Genomic DNA, 16,748 nt, shown 5'->3' on the forward strand with positions numbered 1-16,748 from the left:
TCCGCTTCTGCTCCAGAGCCCCAGCGACAACGAAGGCCACCTGGGCAACGTACGACGCGCAGAGGAAGCGTAAGGCAAGGCCTGGGATGTTTTCGCCGTCGAAGAGCCGTCGCACAAGCTACAGTGGCTCTCCAGCAACAAATTCCCCAATCGTACTCAGCAAGGAGGAGGAATCAAGCTTTCATCTGGACATCGCGATGGTCTTCTACACTGCTGGAATCCCGTTCCGCGCGATCGAGAATGCGTACATGCGCAAGCTGTTTAAGCGTCTGACTCCTGCGTTGAAGCTCCCAACCCGGCAGGCGCTAGCGACCACCCTGCTCGTTAAAGCCTATGAACTGGAGAAGGCCAACCTGGCTGAGCTTCTTTCAAAGCAAACGTTTCTGGTTATCATCACTGACGGCTGGTCCAACGTAAACCGCGAGAGTATCGTGAACTACGTGTTGTGGTCACCCGCCATGCGTCCAATGATGTGGTCATCGGGTACTACGGGCTCTGAGGCACACACGGGGGACTACATGGCATCGGAGCTTCTGCGAGTCATTGCTGAGGTAGAAGGCGTGGCCGGCGCTGGCAAAGTCTCCGCCATTGTGTCGGACAACGCAGCCAACATGAAAAAGGCTGGCCGTCTGGTTGAAGCTAAGCACCCAAACGTGGTCTTCAACGGATGCTCGGCGCACGCCATGAACCTGCTCCTGAAGGATATCTTCAAGATCAAGTTGTTTGGAGACGTGCTGAAGAAGGCCATCAACATCGTCAAGTTTGTGCGCGCTAGACACCTGCTGCTCGATCGAGTTCGGCGTTACCGGCGCCAGCTACAAAAAGCAAGAAGGGCAGGCGAGTTAGCGGTCCCTGTGTCAACGAGATGGTACGCTCAAGAAAAATGCATCAAGAGCGTCGTTCGCAACAAGACAACGCTGAAGGCAGCTTTGGCGGACTCGGAGCTTATGAAGCACTACACGGACAAAGAGAGTCAGGTGAAGCTGGACGAAGTTCAAGGTATTGTCAACGATAAGCAGTTTTGGATCAAGGCGAAGGTTGTCGTTCGGCTGACAAAACCGGTTACACGAGCACTAGCTGTCCTGGAGACGGATGCTTGTTCGAACTCAAGGATCCTGCACGAGTTTCTTCGGCTGTATCAGGCGCCAGAGTACACTGAAGGTATCGCAGCTTTAGCCGGCAGCTCCGTCCAAGATGAAATTCGCAAGCTGATTGCTAGTCGATGGGACTTCATTCGTCCACCGTCCGATTCCACGACGGTTCCATACCTGCTGGATCCGTCCAAGGACATCTCTAACTTACCGAGCGGTAGCCTTGACGGCAGTGGTGGTGTCGGATCGAGCGGAGACAGTTCTGACGGAAGCTGCCCTATCAACGAAGCTATACCCGACCCTCAAGACAGTCCGCTTCGTAAGGCGGTACGCTCCGCTGTAAAGCTTGCCGAGCGTTTTGGCCTCCCACCCGACGTGAGCTCAGCTCAGTTTCGCGCATCGCTGCTATCTTTTGTAAAGACGAAGAAGAACTGGACTGCTGCTCAGAGGGAGGCTGCTAGTGAGGACTCACCACTGGACCGGTGGACACTCGACGACCAATTTCTTGTTCTTCACAAGTTCGCAGAGAAAATTTTGAGCATCCCGACTTCGTCTGCAGCAAGTGAGCGCCTGTGGAGTGTGCAAGGATTTACATACAGCAAGCTTCGAAACCGCCTCAAGGTCGCAACAGTCGAGAAGTTGTCGTTCATCTACACGAACAACGGAGATGCGAAACCAACTCGACTGCCATTGTACAAGACTTCTCGTCGGCCGATAGAACTCGATAGCGACAGTGACAGCAACAGTGACGAGCAAGAAGCTGAAGATTCTCTGTTTGACATTAACGACATGGAGTTCGAGTATCTCTTGGACGCAGTCGTGAGTGTGGACATTTCGCAGTAATCGATTTCTTTAGTCCTTGCCTTCACAACAATAAACGCTTTGCTTCTGAGCGTAAGGTGCACTAACGTTCACAATATAACACACGCTTTGCTAACACACACTGATATCACATGTAGAGTGCTATTCTAGATTAAGATTTCAAATGTAATCCACAGCAATGACGCAAGCCAACACCCCCACTACTGAGCCGATTCCATGATACAGCTGCAGACGGTGGAGTAGCGAGGTGTCGGGCAGGGCACACACCTTCTTCTGCGTTTACGAATACTCGCGCCCAGCAACGTCTGCGTCGTGGCCATTGACAACAACGAATTGAGCACCCCCGTCCGCGCGTTGTACACCGCGTGGCTGTTGTCGGGCAATGAGAAGCCGAGAAGCGTTGATTCACTTGAGCGCCAGTCCGCGACTCGAACGGCACCTTGCACTTCTTCAAAGCCCTCTCAAGGAGGACGAGGCCGTCCAGCCGTCCGAACGCGAAGACACCTCTTCTCGATCGCACAGCACAGCTGCAGCGACGTCAGATACAGCTCTGTGTCCGTGTCGTTGGGGAAGGCCACGCGGAAGGTGCGATTGGTGCCGTGGCTCGAGCCCTTGTCATGCATCAGCTCATAAATGCTCCAGCAGCAGCTCGCACTTGCCTTCTTTCGTGGCGTAGTAGGCAGCCGCACTGCCTATGAGGCCGGCACCGACCGTCACGCGGTCGTACAGTGGAGTCGCCATCACGACGCAAATCGGGGAATGGCACGAGCTGCATTTCAAGCGCGTTGGAAGTCCTGTCGGTCCACGCCCGCCAGTCGAAGCTCCGCGGCCAGCGCCGCCTCCGCGAGCGCCTCAGGCGTGATGTCCGCTGTGAACTGCACCACGTCAGGGGGGTAGCACTTCCCACACTACGCCCACGTGCGTACTTACCACGGAAAGCTCGTATTTCGCAGCCTTCAGAATCGTAAAGTAGAGGCTCTCTTGTCCAGCGAGCTGTCGGTTGAGGAAGATGTGGTCTTGACACAGTACGTCGCGCACTTTGAAGCCGGGCACGGCGCCGTAGAGCGTCACGCAGTAGTGCCGTCGGTGCTTCTCCAGCATCTCCTCGAGCAGCAGCCGTGTAAACCCACTCTCGAGCCCCTCGCGCAATGACGCACGCACCAACCGTGTAAACCCACTCTCGAGCCCCTCGCGCAATGACGCACGCAGCACGAGGTTCTAGCGACACGTGTGCGAGATTCCGATGGCCGTGTTCACCGAGAACACGAGGAAATTTATGATCTTGTTGAGAAGGACGCTGGCAGCGTCCACGAAGCCGAAGAGCGAGTGATCCGTGTACACGGTCTTGACGTCCAGGTACAGCGCTTTGGTCTACAGCAGACACTCGTGCATGAGGGTGAACGTGGCCTGGTGGCCATGCACGATCCGCACCTGCTCGCGGACGCGGATGGCCCGGAACAACGCCAAGTGGCCCACGAACGTCATGTACGTCACGATGTCCAGCAAGTGCATCACCGGCAGGTAGTACAGCTTGTCATGTAACGCACGCCCGCGCGCTGAGTGGGGTGTTGGCGGCGCCGTCGGGGCCACTCTGACCTTGGATCCGGGAACGGTATACGTGAGCGGGATGACATTGTGGCCGCCGCGCAGCAGGCACTGCGAGAGCGATCGGATGGGCATCTCCACGCCGACCAGAAGCGGGAAGAAGTCGCAGCACATGGTGATGCACAGCCGCCGCACCGTAGTAGCGAGAAATCTTTCAGCAGCAGCAGCAGCGTACCAAACAGCATGTTCAGCACTGTTAGAGCGTGCTGACGCCGCCACGAGAGCGCGATGTCCAGCACGGGCGAGAATGCACTGTCCAAACCAGACTAGTAGCATCTCCACGTAGCGTTCACGCGTGGCGCTGATGATCACCTTGGCACAGTCGCTGTGCCCACGGCGGCGGTGCCCCAAGCACGGTCCTTCGGTCTGGCCATCCACAGATCTCAGCCCCACCTCCTTCATCTCGGCCAACTCCGTGCCTTGGGGGGGGGGCAGCACGTAGTGCAACGGGTACTGCGCGAAGATGGCGCTAGCCGCAGATGGTAGAGTCGTCGTCGTCCAGGTCAGGATCGAGGGGGCGGCGTCCACGTCGGGATCAGAGGTGACGTCGTAAGGCCGCGGCGCCGACGTACGTCTGCACCGAAGACGATAGCCCTTGGGGCGCTGGTTCTGCATCAGGTCCTCGCGGGGCTTACGCTTGCGCGGAGTACTTCGTCGGCCTGATAGAGTCCTCCTTTGAGAATTGAGTACATGGCTGTAAATACAGAATAGCTGCCTCAAATGGGTTCAGCTAAATCTTGCCTTTTAATTATTAATAACTGCGCGCAATTTTGTGATTAACTGATATTAACGTTAATATCACTTTTTTCCCTCTAAAATACAACTCTATTTGTTGCGTCTTGTTGATCGGCGAATCGCCGACGGCGACAGTGATCGCGAACGCATCGCGGACCGCGTCCGTGATGTGTACTATCCGTGATGTGTACCGCGAATCGCGGTACATGTTTTCACCAGGTGCTGTGCACACGATTGGAGCCCCTGGCTTTGTTTTGCGGCAAAACTTTTGCCTACTCAAGGAGAATGTATGGAATCGATGCCGTACAGTTCGCTGGAGATAGGCGAAACGCGTTGCGCTATTCCTTATGGAGGGCATTTGCAGTACAAATGCGCGCAAATGTTGCACTGCACCACCACATTTTGTGGGCCTTGATGCGCCCCGACCTAAAAACAAATGAAGAAGAGATCAACGACTGTGGAGATGCGTCTCTGAAGTCTCTTTGCTTCTTTATGATTCACAGAGAAACCAGGAAACGAAAGCGTATCTCTTTACTTGAATTTGTAATATTACACTAACTGAACGTAGAATGTACAGACCGCCTCTACAGAAATGTTTCTAAACTCGTAGAAATACGCATTTAGCACCACTCAACCTCGCACTTCAAGGTCGCACGCTGGACTACCCGCCTTCTACCTGCGCCACCAGCAACCCGTTGCTCATGCCACTCAAGATTCCTCGAGTTGAGGCATCGGCATCCACGATGGTGCCGTCGCTGTTCTCCCTCCCGCTTCCTGTGCTCTCCCACATCCTCGAGTTCGCAGTCAACGGGTTCGCCACCGAAGTGGTAGTACCCCACGCGCCCTACCTGTCGCCCTACCATCTGCAATGCATTGCATCCGTGTCCAAGCAATCGCTACAAACTGTCAAAGTTTTGGCTGAGTAATGCAGCGCTTTTTCGCTGACTTTAGGCTCGGATGCTTCCATGACAGCGGAGGATATCCCACGGATGTATCAATTGGCGGAGAGCAAGGGAGCTGCTGTACGCTGTCTGACGGTGCGCTTGGGGAGGAAAGAGAGCGGCTACGACCCAACACCGGGCGTTCTGGACGACTCGGATATCGACTGGGACAGAGTATTTAGACACTTGCCCACTTTGAAGAGACTCGATCTGACCAAGTTGTCGTTGGTGAGTAGACACGTGCTGGAGATTCTAGAGGTGGCGTCGAAGTATTGTTGCTCTTTGGAGGCGCTGGTTCTACCTAGCAGAGGGTTTGTCTACAAAACCACTACGAGTACACGAACGCCGTGTATGGAGCTCCAATCGAGAAGTTGACGACGACTTTGTATCAAGCGCTGGAGAGGTGGCACGACGAAAAGACTGGGGCTGGACTACGACAGCTCACGGTGCCGACAAGGAACGAAGTGGAGCGGCTTCGCAGCACGACGGAGTTTCTCGAAGCCGTGATGAAGTTTTGTCCGCAGATAGAGTTCTTGGATGGCTACGAGAAGATGAAGGTGCACGGGGACGCCCAGTGCTACGACATGTGGGCGGTCACGTTGGATACGTGGGAAAAGTTCAACAAGACGTGCACGAGTTTGAAGAAGTTTAGCTGGGCGGTTGTTCCTTTTGCCGATCCGTTCTTTCAAGTGTTCGGAGACCACGTGAAGCCGAATTTGATGGAGTTGTCGCTGTCTGCCAACGAGTGTTGGAACTACCATCGCTACTTCCGTGAGTGCGATGGCCAGATCGTGGCTCCACCTCCGAACGACGACGAGGAAGACGTTGAGGCCAGTCGCCCTGGTTACGGCTTGCTGGTCTCGGAGATCACTGCGGTGCTGAGAGCATGTCCCACGCTGACAAAGCTATCGATTGCGATCGATTATCGACGTAATGCCAGGTCTCGCTACGTGAACACGAGGTTGTACGGGGACGAGTTCTGGGGGGCAGTGGCGGATCGCTGTCCACATTTGGAGACAATTACGATGTCGGATTGCTCGGGCTATGCCAACTACAGCGTCAAGTCCATCGATACGCTAACTGATCGCACCTTGATCTCCCTGGCAACGATGAAGTCGCTACGGTCGCTTGAGTTGGCGCCTGCTCGTCTGACTGGCAAGGGTATTTTCGAGTACCTGCGTATCTCGAAAGACCAAGAGTTTCTCAAGAACGACCTTGCTGTTCAGATCCGAGTGAGTGGCCACGAGCGCACTCTGCAGGCAACTCCCCGATTCTACGGCGAGATAGTTGAGTTGTTGAAGCTACTTGCGGAAACGAGCGAGGAGGATCTTGGAGCGGCGGCTTGTCGTCGTAAGCCTGAGATCTACATTGGTAATCCGTACAAGTCGAAGGTGGACCGCAGTTGGTGCGAGCCGTACATGCGCGACAGGTTGATGCCGGTTCTAGAAGCGGTCCGAGAGAGGCACCCTTCACTAGCGTTGCAAGTGTGGCTTTGTGGGCACAATGGGGATATCTTCAACCGCATCGACTTCATCAAGCTCAAGTGGAATTCAAAGGATGAGTTTGACCGCCAGCTATTCAAGAATACGCCAGCGGACGACGAGGACGACGAGATTTACCGCATTGCCAGTATGAACGAGACAATTAGTCTCGGCAGCGGCGATGAGGGCGAAGGGGGACAAGTTACGGTCCACAATCTGCACAGTTTGAGAGACATCATGGCCGAAGGCTTGGGTGGAGAAGGACGCTACTTCTAGCTACGAGACGTTTGATGGTCATATGAACTCAATACCTTGATGGCGCTTATAAGGTAGGTGATCTATCTACTGCTGGTGAGGTATTCACACGATCCAGGACCTCTGTCGTAATTGAACTACAACAGACACTCGAACCACTTCACCGGCATTTTTGCTTTGTTGAACAAAGCGTCCCCATACTTGAGCTGCATGTCGTAGTGATTAACTTTTGTCCTGTAGAAGCGATCACGCCAAGTGTTGCCGAACTTTGATGCTGGAATTCCTGCCGCGCAGCTATCGAACTCCACCATACCGTCATTCCGCTGAGAGTTGTGCTGCCCCATCAGTCCGAGCAGCCAAAGCCGAGCTTGCTTCTTTGAAAATAGGCCTGAAAAACTGTCGCTGCACATCAGAGCGGACACGTTGGTCCGATAAGCCTCTTGTGCTGCTGCGTAGGCAGCATCCAGCTTGGCGGTGCTATGACTTCCTCCCTCGTACGGCATTGACTTTAACGCTGTAGTGGGAGGGCACCGCCCACTGTATTCGACCATTGCTTCTAGCATGAAGTTGGTGTTTCCGGCGCACGATTCCTGGATGAAGCCGGACGCCATACTTCCCTTCATAGGCGCTGCCATGCCCACCCACGTCGAGCTGGAATCAAGGCTGCATTTCCCCGTAGCGATCGCTCCAGCCAGCATCAGGTTCCCCATTGAGTGGGTAACCACGATGGTATCCGCAATTCTCGACTTTGTGCTGGTTTTGCTGACTGCAAGTGCGCGATCGCAAACCTGTTGTTGCTGCGTGTTGTTCGTCCACGTATTGTTCACGGTATCCAGGACCGCGTACTTGATTGACGTGCAGCACGGCGCGTGGTCGGTCATGTTGCCCCAATACGGCAAGGAATCCTGGTTGTCCGGCAATTCGGTGGGGATACCCATGCCGTGGATGAAAATGCACGGACGCGGAGTCGACTTGCACGAACACGAGGTAGAATCCCCCCACGAAAAATCAAATTCCGCCTTCAGTCGTCGCGTTTTTCCAGATGAGCTTGGTCTCCCTCTAAGAAGCGCATTTGCAGTTGAAGTCATTTCAAATTGTGGCACAGTCGCCGCGCATTCACGAAGCTGTTCTTCATTCAAAGTTGGAACTGAGATGTTCATCCGCGTATCCAGATACTGCATTGCGATGTTCATATCGTTTCCGTACATCTTCAACCCCGACGATCCAGAAGCGCACAACGCAAAGTCGATACCATTTACAGCTACCTTGAACAGGTTGTCTTTCGAGCACTGGATGCTGCCCATTCCGGGGGGAACGCTGGTAACTGGTGTGGCGTGGTTCAGCGCTGCTGCGATTGCATTGATTGGCGGTAAATTGTCGGGTTCAGGGTCCATACACTTTACTGCAGGAGAGGCCGTGACATTATCGGCATTCCTGGTCGCGTAGTAGGCGGCGCCGTCGACGAGCGTGTAATTGTGGATCACTGTGTCTTGCCGGAAGGTGGCGAACGCATTGTAAGCCACGTGTGAACCGTCAACCGATACGACAGGATCAGCGACCATGGAGAATTCTGACTGGCCGTGCACTGTCATGGAGCTGCGCTTGAGCGAGAAGTTGAATCGGAGAGAGGGCCATTCCGTCGTCGTCGGACCCTGGAGGTTGGGCTGTTGCTGGAAATCGCTCGAGTTCCCTTCCAAACTTACCGAAGCCTGTACTGTGAGTGCAAACAGTAATGACAAGCGAACAATTACTTCCAGTGATGGCATCGGGCCAGTCGACTACGGCGCGTGACGTTCGGAAAGAAAAATATGTAATGGAGCGGGTGACGACGACCCCGCACAGCAGCAATTCCATGAGCGCTGGCAGTGCCGGTACATTTTTTCAAGGCAAATCGACCAATTATCTTCCTTTCCAATTATTTCTGGTGAACCTGTCGTATCACGAGTTACGAGTCGCCAATGTACGCATACCACTGGTTACCAGTGGTATGATACAGAGAGTAGCGGCAATAAGAAAGGGTCAACAACTTATAATTCTGACAACACATAAATATTGAATTACACAGGGCCTCTATTTAGGTACTGAATTTGTCAAAGTGATGTGGCACACACAGCAGTCAAGGTTCCCGCGCATTTTTCAAACTCCAAGGACGGAGCCACAGTGGCTCAACCACTGCGTGTGCATCAACGACCGTTGTGCTTCAGCGCCCCAGTGCTCCCGTCACACTTACTTTCTCTCCCACATTGCCCCGCAAACTGCCGCTAAGGAAGACCATGAGCGCCTGCAGGTTGATGCGGAGGTGTTGTCCTACGTGCACATATTGGGTTTGCACAAACTCAGCAAGCACACCGCCGAGACGCAGCTACAGTAATGTGCGGTGGCCATGGACAAGCAGGACGTCGTAGTGAGTCACAGCCAGTGTATTTGACGGTCGTGCGCCTCAGGAAGACGAGTAAGACGACGATGCCAGTGCCAGGACTCCACCCATTCTGCACACTTACAGAGCAGTTTAGCCTCACGACGTCCACGATGGCGCTGTCGCTCCTCTCCCTCCCGCCCTCTCTGCTCTCGCACATCCTCGAGTTCGCAGTCTACGGCTTCGACAAGGAGGTGGTGCCTTCCCCGCCCTACCTCTCATCCTACCTGCACCAACTCAAGGACGTTGCACTGGTGTCCATGACGTCGCTGCAAATTATGAGGCAGTTCGCTGCAGATTTCAAAGCCTCTTCATTGACTTTGGGTTCGGAGGAATCCATGACGGCGGAGGATATCCCACCCATGTATCAATTGGCGGAGGAGAACAAGGGAGCCGCTGTACGCTGTCTAACTGTGAGTTTGGGGAGAGAACAGAGCGGCTACGACCCGAAACCGGGCGCTCTGGATGGCTCGGACATCGACTGGGACCGGGTTTTCGGGTACTTGCCCAACCTGAAGAGACTCGACCTGAGCAAGCTGTCGCTGGTGAGTCGGCACGTGCCGGATATTCTGGTGGCTGCGTCGAAGTATTGCCGAGGTCTGGAGCCACTGATCTTGCCCAGTCGAGGATTTATTCACGACAATCATTATGGGTGCACGAACGCTGTTCGTGGAGCTCCGATCGAGAAGTTGATGACGACGTTGTATCAAGCGCTGGAGAGGTGGCACGGCAGAAAGACTGGGGCTGGACTGCGACAGCTCACGGTGCCGACGGGGAACGAGGTGGAGCGGCTTCGCAGCACGACGGAGTTTCTCGAAGCCGTGATGAAGTTTTGTCCGCAGATAGAGTTCTTGGATGACTACGAGAAGATGACGGTGCACGGAGACGCCCAGTGCTACGACATGTGGTCGATCACGTTGGAAACATGGGAAAAGTTCAACAAGACGTGCACGAACTTGAAGTCTTTCAGCTGGACTGTCGTTCCGTTCGCGGACCCGTTCTTTCGCGTCTTTGGCGACCATGTGAAACCGAATTTAACGGAGCTGTCGCTGTCTGCCAACCGGAGTTGGAACTACCATCGCTACTTCCGTGAGTGCGATGGCCAGATCGTGGCGCCACCTCCCAATGATGACGAGTGTGACGGAGTTAGTCCGTTTCGCAACGGCAAGATCCATAGCGAATGGTCTCCGGCGCCAGCAGGCAGGAGACCTCACTTCGAGAAAACACCGCTAAGCAACAAACAAGTTAAAATCTGCTTTCATCGACCCGGCTTGTCACTCCGTCGAAGTCCGTCAAGCCGTCCAACTCCCGCTTCCTCAAGCTGCATCGTGCCACCGCACTATTTGGGGCTTTCTCTACTAGGTTGCTCATTCAGGGGAGAGGGCCACCATATTTGCAACAACGAGGAATACACGCCAGCCAGTCGCCCTGGTTACGGCTTGCTGGCCTCAGAGATCACTGCAGTGCCGAGAGCTTGTCCCGCGCTGACGCACCTGTCGGTCGAGATCGACTATCTCCATAATAATGGGAGAGAGCAGTACGTGAACTTGGATCTGTACGGCGACGAGTTCTGGGAGGCAGTGGCGGAGCGTTGCCCCAAGTTGCAGTCGATTATCATGTGGGATGGATCGGGCTACGCGAACTTTAACATCAAGTCCGAGGAAACGCTAACGGATCGCACGTTGCTGCTGCTGGCAGAGATGAAGTCCCTGCGGTCGATCGAGTTGGCGCCTGCTCGTCTGACTGGCCAGGGCATTTTCGAGTACCTGCGCCGTATATGTCAAGACAAGGACTTTGCTGAGGGAGAACGCAGCGTCGAGATCAGGATGGGCGGTCACATGCGCACGCCGGTTGCCCCTCCCAGGTTTTACGCGGAGATCGTCGAGCTGTTGAAGCTGCTGGCGGAGATCAGCGAGGAGGAGCTGGGAGCGGTGAACTGTCGTCAGAAGCCCACGATCTACATCAAGAATCCGTACGAGTCACAAGTGCACAGGCATTGGTGCGAGTCATACATGCGTGACATGTTGCTGCCGACTCTGGACGCTGTCAAGGCGAAGCACCCGTCGCTGGGGCTGGGGGTTTGGATTCATGGGCGGAAAGGAAACATCTACAGCCGCATCGACTTTATCAGCCTAAAGTGGTGTCCCAAGAGCGAGTTTGACCGTCAACTGTTCCACGAGTGGGAGGAAGAGGAAGCGGAGCTCGACACTTACCGCGACGCCGATATGTACGAGGAGAATAGTGGCGACGAAGACTACGACGGCGAGGACGATGAGGATGATGACGATCTCCCTGAGATTTCGGCCCAGGATATGCTACTCTGGAGGGAGATGATGTCTCGATTCATTAACGAAGACAACTTGGCTCAGTTCATGGACGAAATCTTCCGCCGATAATTTGGTGATGCTCGCTTTGAGCGCCAAGAGACCGGCTTATAGCGCTCGTTGAATATTTCGCACCAATACATTTTTATAAAAGCTTAAAAGCTGAAAATCATGCACACCGAAGTATTGAGCTAGATGCGCTGCAGTGAACGTACCTAGTTACCTGTACGATACGGAACCAGCATACTAACAAAACACAAATGTGATCCACGACTACGGTATAAGCTTGGCGACAGCGCCGGCTACTACGACCAGCAACTTTAGTATTGCTACGGCTTGTTCGACGGTAAGGTATCTCGAACCAAAACTGGTTCCGATCACTCCAGCTGAAAGCTGCTGGATGCTTGAACGACGAGCTGCTCAAGGTATCCATGATCGACATTGAGCTCGTGCTGGGCGTTTCCGAGTCGATAGGGCCCAACTCTTAGAAAATACGAACGTTTAGAATGAACTACAAGCCCTGTAAAGCGCAAATTGATTTGAGTGCACAAATGTACGCAAGCATCATCCAACTTTGTTTTGCAGTACACAAACAGAAGAGAGTCGGTAGATTTTTGAGTACAAATAGGAAATGCGCAGTGTGTCACCGCTGCCAATGCTCATGATAAAACCGCTGTCGTGGTACGTACAGTTCGGCCCCACCATCGACACTGTTTCCTCAGTTTGCATTTGTCCCGCTGAACAACACACAATACGTCACGCGGCACCGTTTCTTCGTCAGATGTCACTGGTACGAATACTCACGCTGGGGTTATTGTTTCAACTCTCAGTGCCAGCAGCTCTCAGTGTAGAGCACCCAAGTCGGTATTTATCAACAGCAGCACCACCTCAACCCCCAAAGTCCGGCGCGGAATGGCCCTCTCTCCGATTCAACTTATCGCTCAAGCGCAGCTCAATGACAGTGCAAGGCCAGTCAAGTTTCTCGATGTTCGCTGATCCTGTAATATCAAGTGATGGTTCGCACGTGGCTTACAACGTTTTCGCCTCATTCCACCAAGACACGATGGTTCACAACTACACGCTTGTCGACGGCGCAGCCTACTACGCAACCAGCAACAGGGATAACGCTGCGAATCGCTCAAGAGTACAGTGCTTTGACCCAGAACTGGGCCATTTACCGCCGATCAACGCCATTGCCGCTGCGCTGAATGACGCCGTGGCTATTATGAATGCCTCCAGTGACGTCGAGTGTTCGTCTGGCAACGTGTTCAAGGTTTCTGTCAACGATATTGAGTTTGTGCTGTGCGCTTCTGGGTCGTCGGGGCTCAAGCTGTATGGAAGCGATATGGATATCTCAGTGGAACGTCTTAGCACGCGCATGAACATCTCAGCACCCGTGCTCATGGGAGACAAGCTACATCGCTGCCCCGTAGTGGTGTCCGAATTTGAGGCGACTTTGACTGGAGAGGCACTTTTGACTGGCCGGCCGATTCCATTTGAAGCCACAAGACGACTGAAGGCCGAGTTCGACTTCTCGTGGGGAGATTCCTCCTCATGTTCGTGCAAGTCGAAGCCGCGCCCATGCATTTTCATTCATGGCATGGGCGTTCCTTACGAGTTGCCAGACAATCAAAATTACTTCAAGTACTGGGGCAATTTAACCGATCACGCTCCGTGCTGCACTTCAATGAAGTACGCGGTCTTGGATACTGGCAACAACACGTGGACAAACAACACGCAGCAGCAGTAGGTCTGCGATCGCGCACTTGCAGTCAGCGAAACCAGCACCGAGTCTACGATCACTGACACTATCGTCGTCACGCACTCAATGGGGAATTTGATGCTGGCTGGGGCAATTGCCAAGGGCAAGTGCAGTCTTGACCCTACTTCGACATGGGTGGGTCTGGCAGCGCCGATGAAGGGGAGCATGGGCTCCGACTTTATTCAAGATTCTTGTGCCGGTAAAACCAATTTCATGTTCAACGCAATATCAGCCGTCAGTGGACGATGCCCTCCCACTACCGCGATCAAGTCAATGCCGAACGAAGGAGGGAGTCACAGCACGGCGGAATTGGATGCGGCGTACCGAGCAGCACAAGAGGTTTATCGGACCAATGTGTCAGCTCTGATGTGCAGCGAAAGCTTTTCCGGATTGCTATCGACGAGACAACCTCTTCTTTGGCCGCTCGGAATCGTGGGACAGCATCACTCTCGCCGCAATGACGGGATGGTGGAGTTCGATAGCTGCGCGGTTGGATTTCCAGCATCGAAGTTCGGCAACACCTGGAGCGATCGCTTCTACAGGACGAAACTGAATCACTACGACATGCAGTTCCGGTTTGGGGACGCTTTGTTCGACAAGGCAAAGATGCCGCTGAAATGGTTCGAGTGTCTGCTTTAGCGCAGACATGAAGTTTTGATACATGTGGATATCTTCGCAAAACTCAGCAGCAAGCGTTCCTTGATAAACCTACTTACGAAGTAGTACACTAACTTCATACTTCTCTGGCCCACATAAGAAACAACACTTCGGTTTTCTGGACATAATTTTTTATAAAAAAATCGTTTGGTGACTCGCAATACCTCAACCGAAAGCTGTGCATTTGCTCCGTTTCACGCTATGATTTAAAAAAAAACTTAGCAGCAGAAAGAAGAGAGAAACAGCCTTTTATCTGAAGTCCGTTTTAAGCAACATTAGGTTTTTTAGCGAGGTGCCGTCAAAAATTAGCGATATTAGAAAATAAAATATCACCGTAATCGCGAGTGACTGCTTTACCCTTATGTTCGGTTGTCGATGTTCGCAGTTCGAAGAACTGTAGGTTTTTGGATGACATCGAACGACATTCGCGTTACATTCGTAGCTTCCGGATGACATCGAACGACATTCATGCTACACGGGACCATCGGCACATCATAGATAGATAAATGATATTGAAGCCGACTAGAACAAATAATAAAGGTGCAATTGTGTATATTATAGCTATTTCTAAGCTGTGAAATTCCGAACACTGAAGCTCGACAAGAATGCAATGATTTCTGTTTTACAACGACTGGGCTTCGACCCATACCAGTGAGTTTGCCTAAAGAAAAGTAGTCGAATTTGGGTTCAACATCAAAATCCAAGTTGCCCAAGTAGATATTACTACAGTTTACCATAGCTAGCGACACGGCTTGTCAAAAAATAGTTAATCAACTTCTTCTTCATACGAAAACATCATGGCCGCGGTGTGATGATAGTGCAGCATTCACCCTGAAACACGTGCGCTCACGCTGGGCGAGAAGAACTACATGTGCGTTCGCATTCCTGTCGAGGGGATCCAACGAACGACAGATTCGCCAAATGTCGACACACCAGTGAAAGGTGATTTTCACTAGTGATGTGTGAAGAGCAGGGAATGAATAATTCAATTTGTTTGCACAACGTCTGGGCGTACGTTGTACTGTATAAACTTTTGTTGCATACAAAAGCAACACTGCGTGTTGTGTGTATGCCATATCGTGTCCCGGGTTTGGGGCATTTTTCGCAGAGCAGACTACTACTTCCGAATTACTTCGATTTTGCGTTGGCCATGCTACCGTAACTCGAGCATTTAAACTGTCAATTCGACCTTTTCATTCTGTCATGGGTCATAACTTTTATTATACCCTCCTCTTTCAGACACACGAGAAGAGGATTTCACCTTGCGATCGATTTTATTCTGTATGGATAGTTAATCAGAGAGATTAACTGAAAATCTTGTGCAATTTTTGTGGCATACATTGTTGACAGGCTGGTATTGTGTGAATCCCCACACGTATTGAAATGCGTTTAGGTGTATTAGATTGAACATTCCACTGAGACTTCGCCAAAAACTACTTCAATTATTTTTAACGATATGTGATCCAAAATGGGAGGTATATCTTGAGTTTTCCGTTCAACGATTTTGTATCCAACGCAAACGCTATCTAGCAGAGGGCCAAAGAGCTGCACCCGATGGTACGTCTTCTCCGGAGAAAAGGCTAGAAGCTAGCGCAAAAAGAATGACGACCGTGTATGAAACTGGAAGGAACCTAGTTCAAATTAATCGAGCTAGGAATGGCTCATGTGGGTCCATTAAAAACCTAGCTGCTGTCGCTCAGGCATTTTATCTAGAAAGACTTTGGTTGGTATTATTCTTGCTTTGTGTGAGACTACATTGCGACCAGCAGGGATTCCCCGAGCACATTTACTACTGGTGGTGTATTAATACAATTATGCACTACTTGATCCTGTTCTTGTCAAACAACTTCGAAGTACATCGTTACCGATGCTAGTTTAGAACATCCTAATGCTACATGAATACGGTACGGCCAGCTTAATACTTGATAAATGGCAATGGCATACTTGGACGAATGGAAGCAGACACGGGTTTTGTTGTTAGATATTCAGGCGACCCGGACGAAATATGTGTGTGACTGCGCCATGTTGTATCAAACAGTGTTTGAATGCTTCTAAGTACGTCGTCGCTGTACGCCCCGGATTCCTGCGCGAGAGGAAGCCCGAGCGGACAGTATCAAAGCGAAGGGCAAATACCCGGTGTATCCTGCTCCTACACGCGATCGGGATCTGCTAGACCCCAGTTTTGACTTATCAAATTTGAAACAAATTGCTGGCTTCATCCGTTTTCCCAGCAGGTTCAGTTGAGCAGTTAGCCTGGCAGCGCTAAATCTTTCAATACACGGATTTTTCTTCTTTGTCTCCTCCGGTAAGTTTCCGAGCAAAACACGGAAAAAAGGTTCTGCCTAGGCATCAGCGCACATTTCAGTGGGAAGGACAGTACGTTGATTAGCTAGTTGTCGATGATCGTTCTACAAAAGAACTAAAATTAAAACTAAATCCGTGAAATATTGATCCGACGAGCAGGAGGAGCCCGAAGCGTTGAAGTACCAACTCAACTAAACTCTGCGTTGTTCAATCCATCGGAGTGACGATATATACTGTAGACTGGCAATGCCTTTTGAAAGAAGCGATCAAACTTGGTACACTTGGTTGTACAGTGGTAGATTAGGCAGATGCTGCGGCTGCGAAGCAGGTGCAGGTGCAGGAGATGCCCGAATAC

General features: G+C 52.2%; 6 protein-coding genes across 6 annotated transcripts; 4 read left to right on the forward strand and 2 right to left on the reverse strand.

Moving 5' to 3' along the window:
- Positions 1-611: 611 nt before the first annotated feature.
- On the forward strand, positions 612-1,295 carry PHYSODRAFT_514582 (hypothetical protein; the record flags this gene model as incomplete). The annotated part of the gene is made up of 2 exons (XM_009533369.1): positions 612-854; positions 945-1,295. Coding segments are annotated over 2 exons (594 nt in total), but the record flags the coding sequence as incomplete, so codon positions are not given.
- A 1,836-nt stretch (positions 1,296-3,131) lies between these two features.
- PHYSODRAFT_510787 (hypothetical protein) lies at positions 3,132-3,632 on the reverse strand (the record flags this gene model as incomplete). Its single annotated transcript, XM_009533370.1, is given in 2 exon segments — positions 3,132-3,277; positions 3,296-3,632. 2 exon segments carry the CDS (start codon positions 3,630-3,632, stop codon positions 3,132-3,134), a joined length of 483 nt encoding a protein of 160 aa, XP_009531665.1.
- A 1,586-nt stretch (positions 3,633-5,218) lies between these two features.
- PHYSODRAFT_303467 (hypothetical protein) lies at positions 5,219-6,951 on the forward strand (the record flags this gene model as incomplete). Its single annotated transcript, XM_009533371.1, has 2 exons — positions 5,219-5,422; positions 5,503-6,951. The coding sequence occupies 2 exons, from the start codon at positions 5,219-5,221 to the stop codon at positions 6,949-6,951; spliced, it is 1,653 nt and encodes a 550-aa protein (XP_009531666.1).
- Positions 6,952-7,067: 116 nt separating this feature from the next.
- Positions 7,068-8,696, reverse strand: PHYSODRAFT_514580 (hypothetical protein; the record flags this gene model as incomplete). Its single annotated transcript, XM_009533372.1, has 1 exon — positions 7,068-8,696. One exon carries the CDS (start codon positions 8,694-8,696, stop codon positions 7,068-7,070), a length of 1,629 nt encoding a protein of 542 aa, XP_009531667.1.
- A 1,090-nt stretch (positions 8,697-9,786) lies between these two features.
- Positions 9,787-11,373, forward strand: PHYSODRAFT_447565 (hypothetical protein; the record flags this gene model as incomplete). Its single annotated transcript, XM_009533373.1, has 2 exons — positions 9,787-10,483; positions 10,766-11,373. Coding segments are annotated over 2 exons (1,305 nt in total), but the record flags the coding sequence as incomplete, so codon positions are not given.
- A 1,360-nt stretch (positions 11,374-12,733) lies between these two features.
- Positions 12,734-14,071, forward strand: PHYSODRAFT_335901 (hypothetical protein; the record flags this gene model as incomplete). The annotated part of the gene is made up of 2 exons (XM_009533374.1): positions 12,734-13,226; positions 13,443-14,071. 2 exons carry the CDS (start codon positions 12,734-12,736, stop codon positions 14,069-14,071), a joined length of 1,122 nt encoding a protein of 373 aa, XP_009531669.1.
- Positions 14,072-16,748: the final 2,677 nt, after the last annotated feature.

Source organism: Phytophthora sojae (genome assembly GCF_000149755.1).
Source record: "Phytophthora sojae unplaced genomic scaffold PHYSOscaffold_6, whole genome shotgun sequence".
Taxonomy (NCBI): Eukaryota; Oomycota; class Peronosporomycetes; order Peronosporales; family Peronosporaceae; genus Phytophthora; species Phytophthora sojae.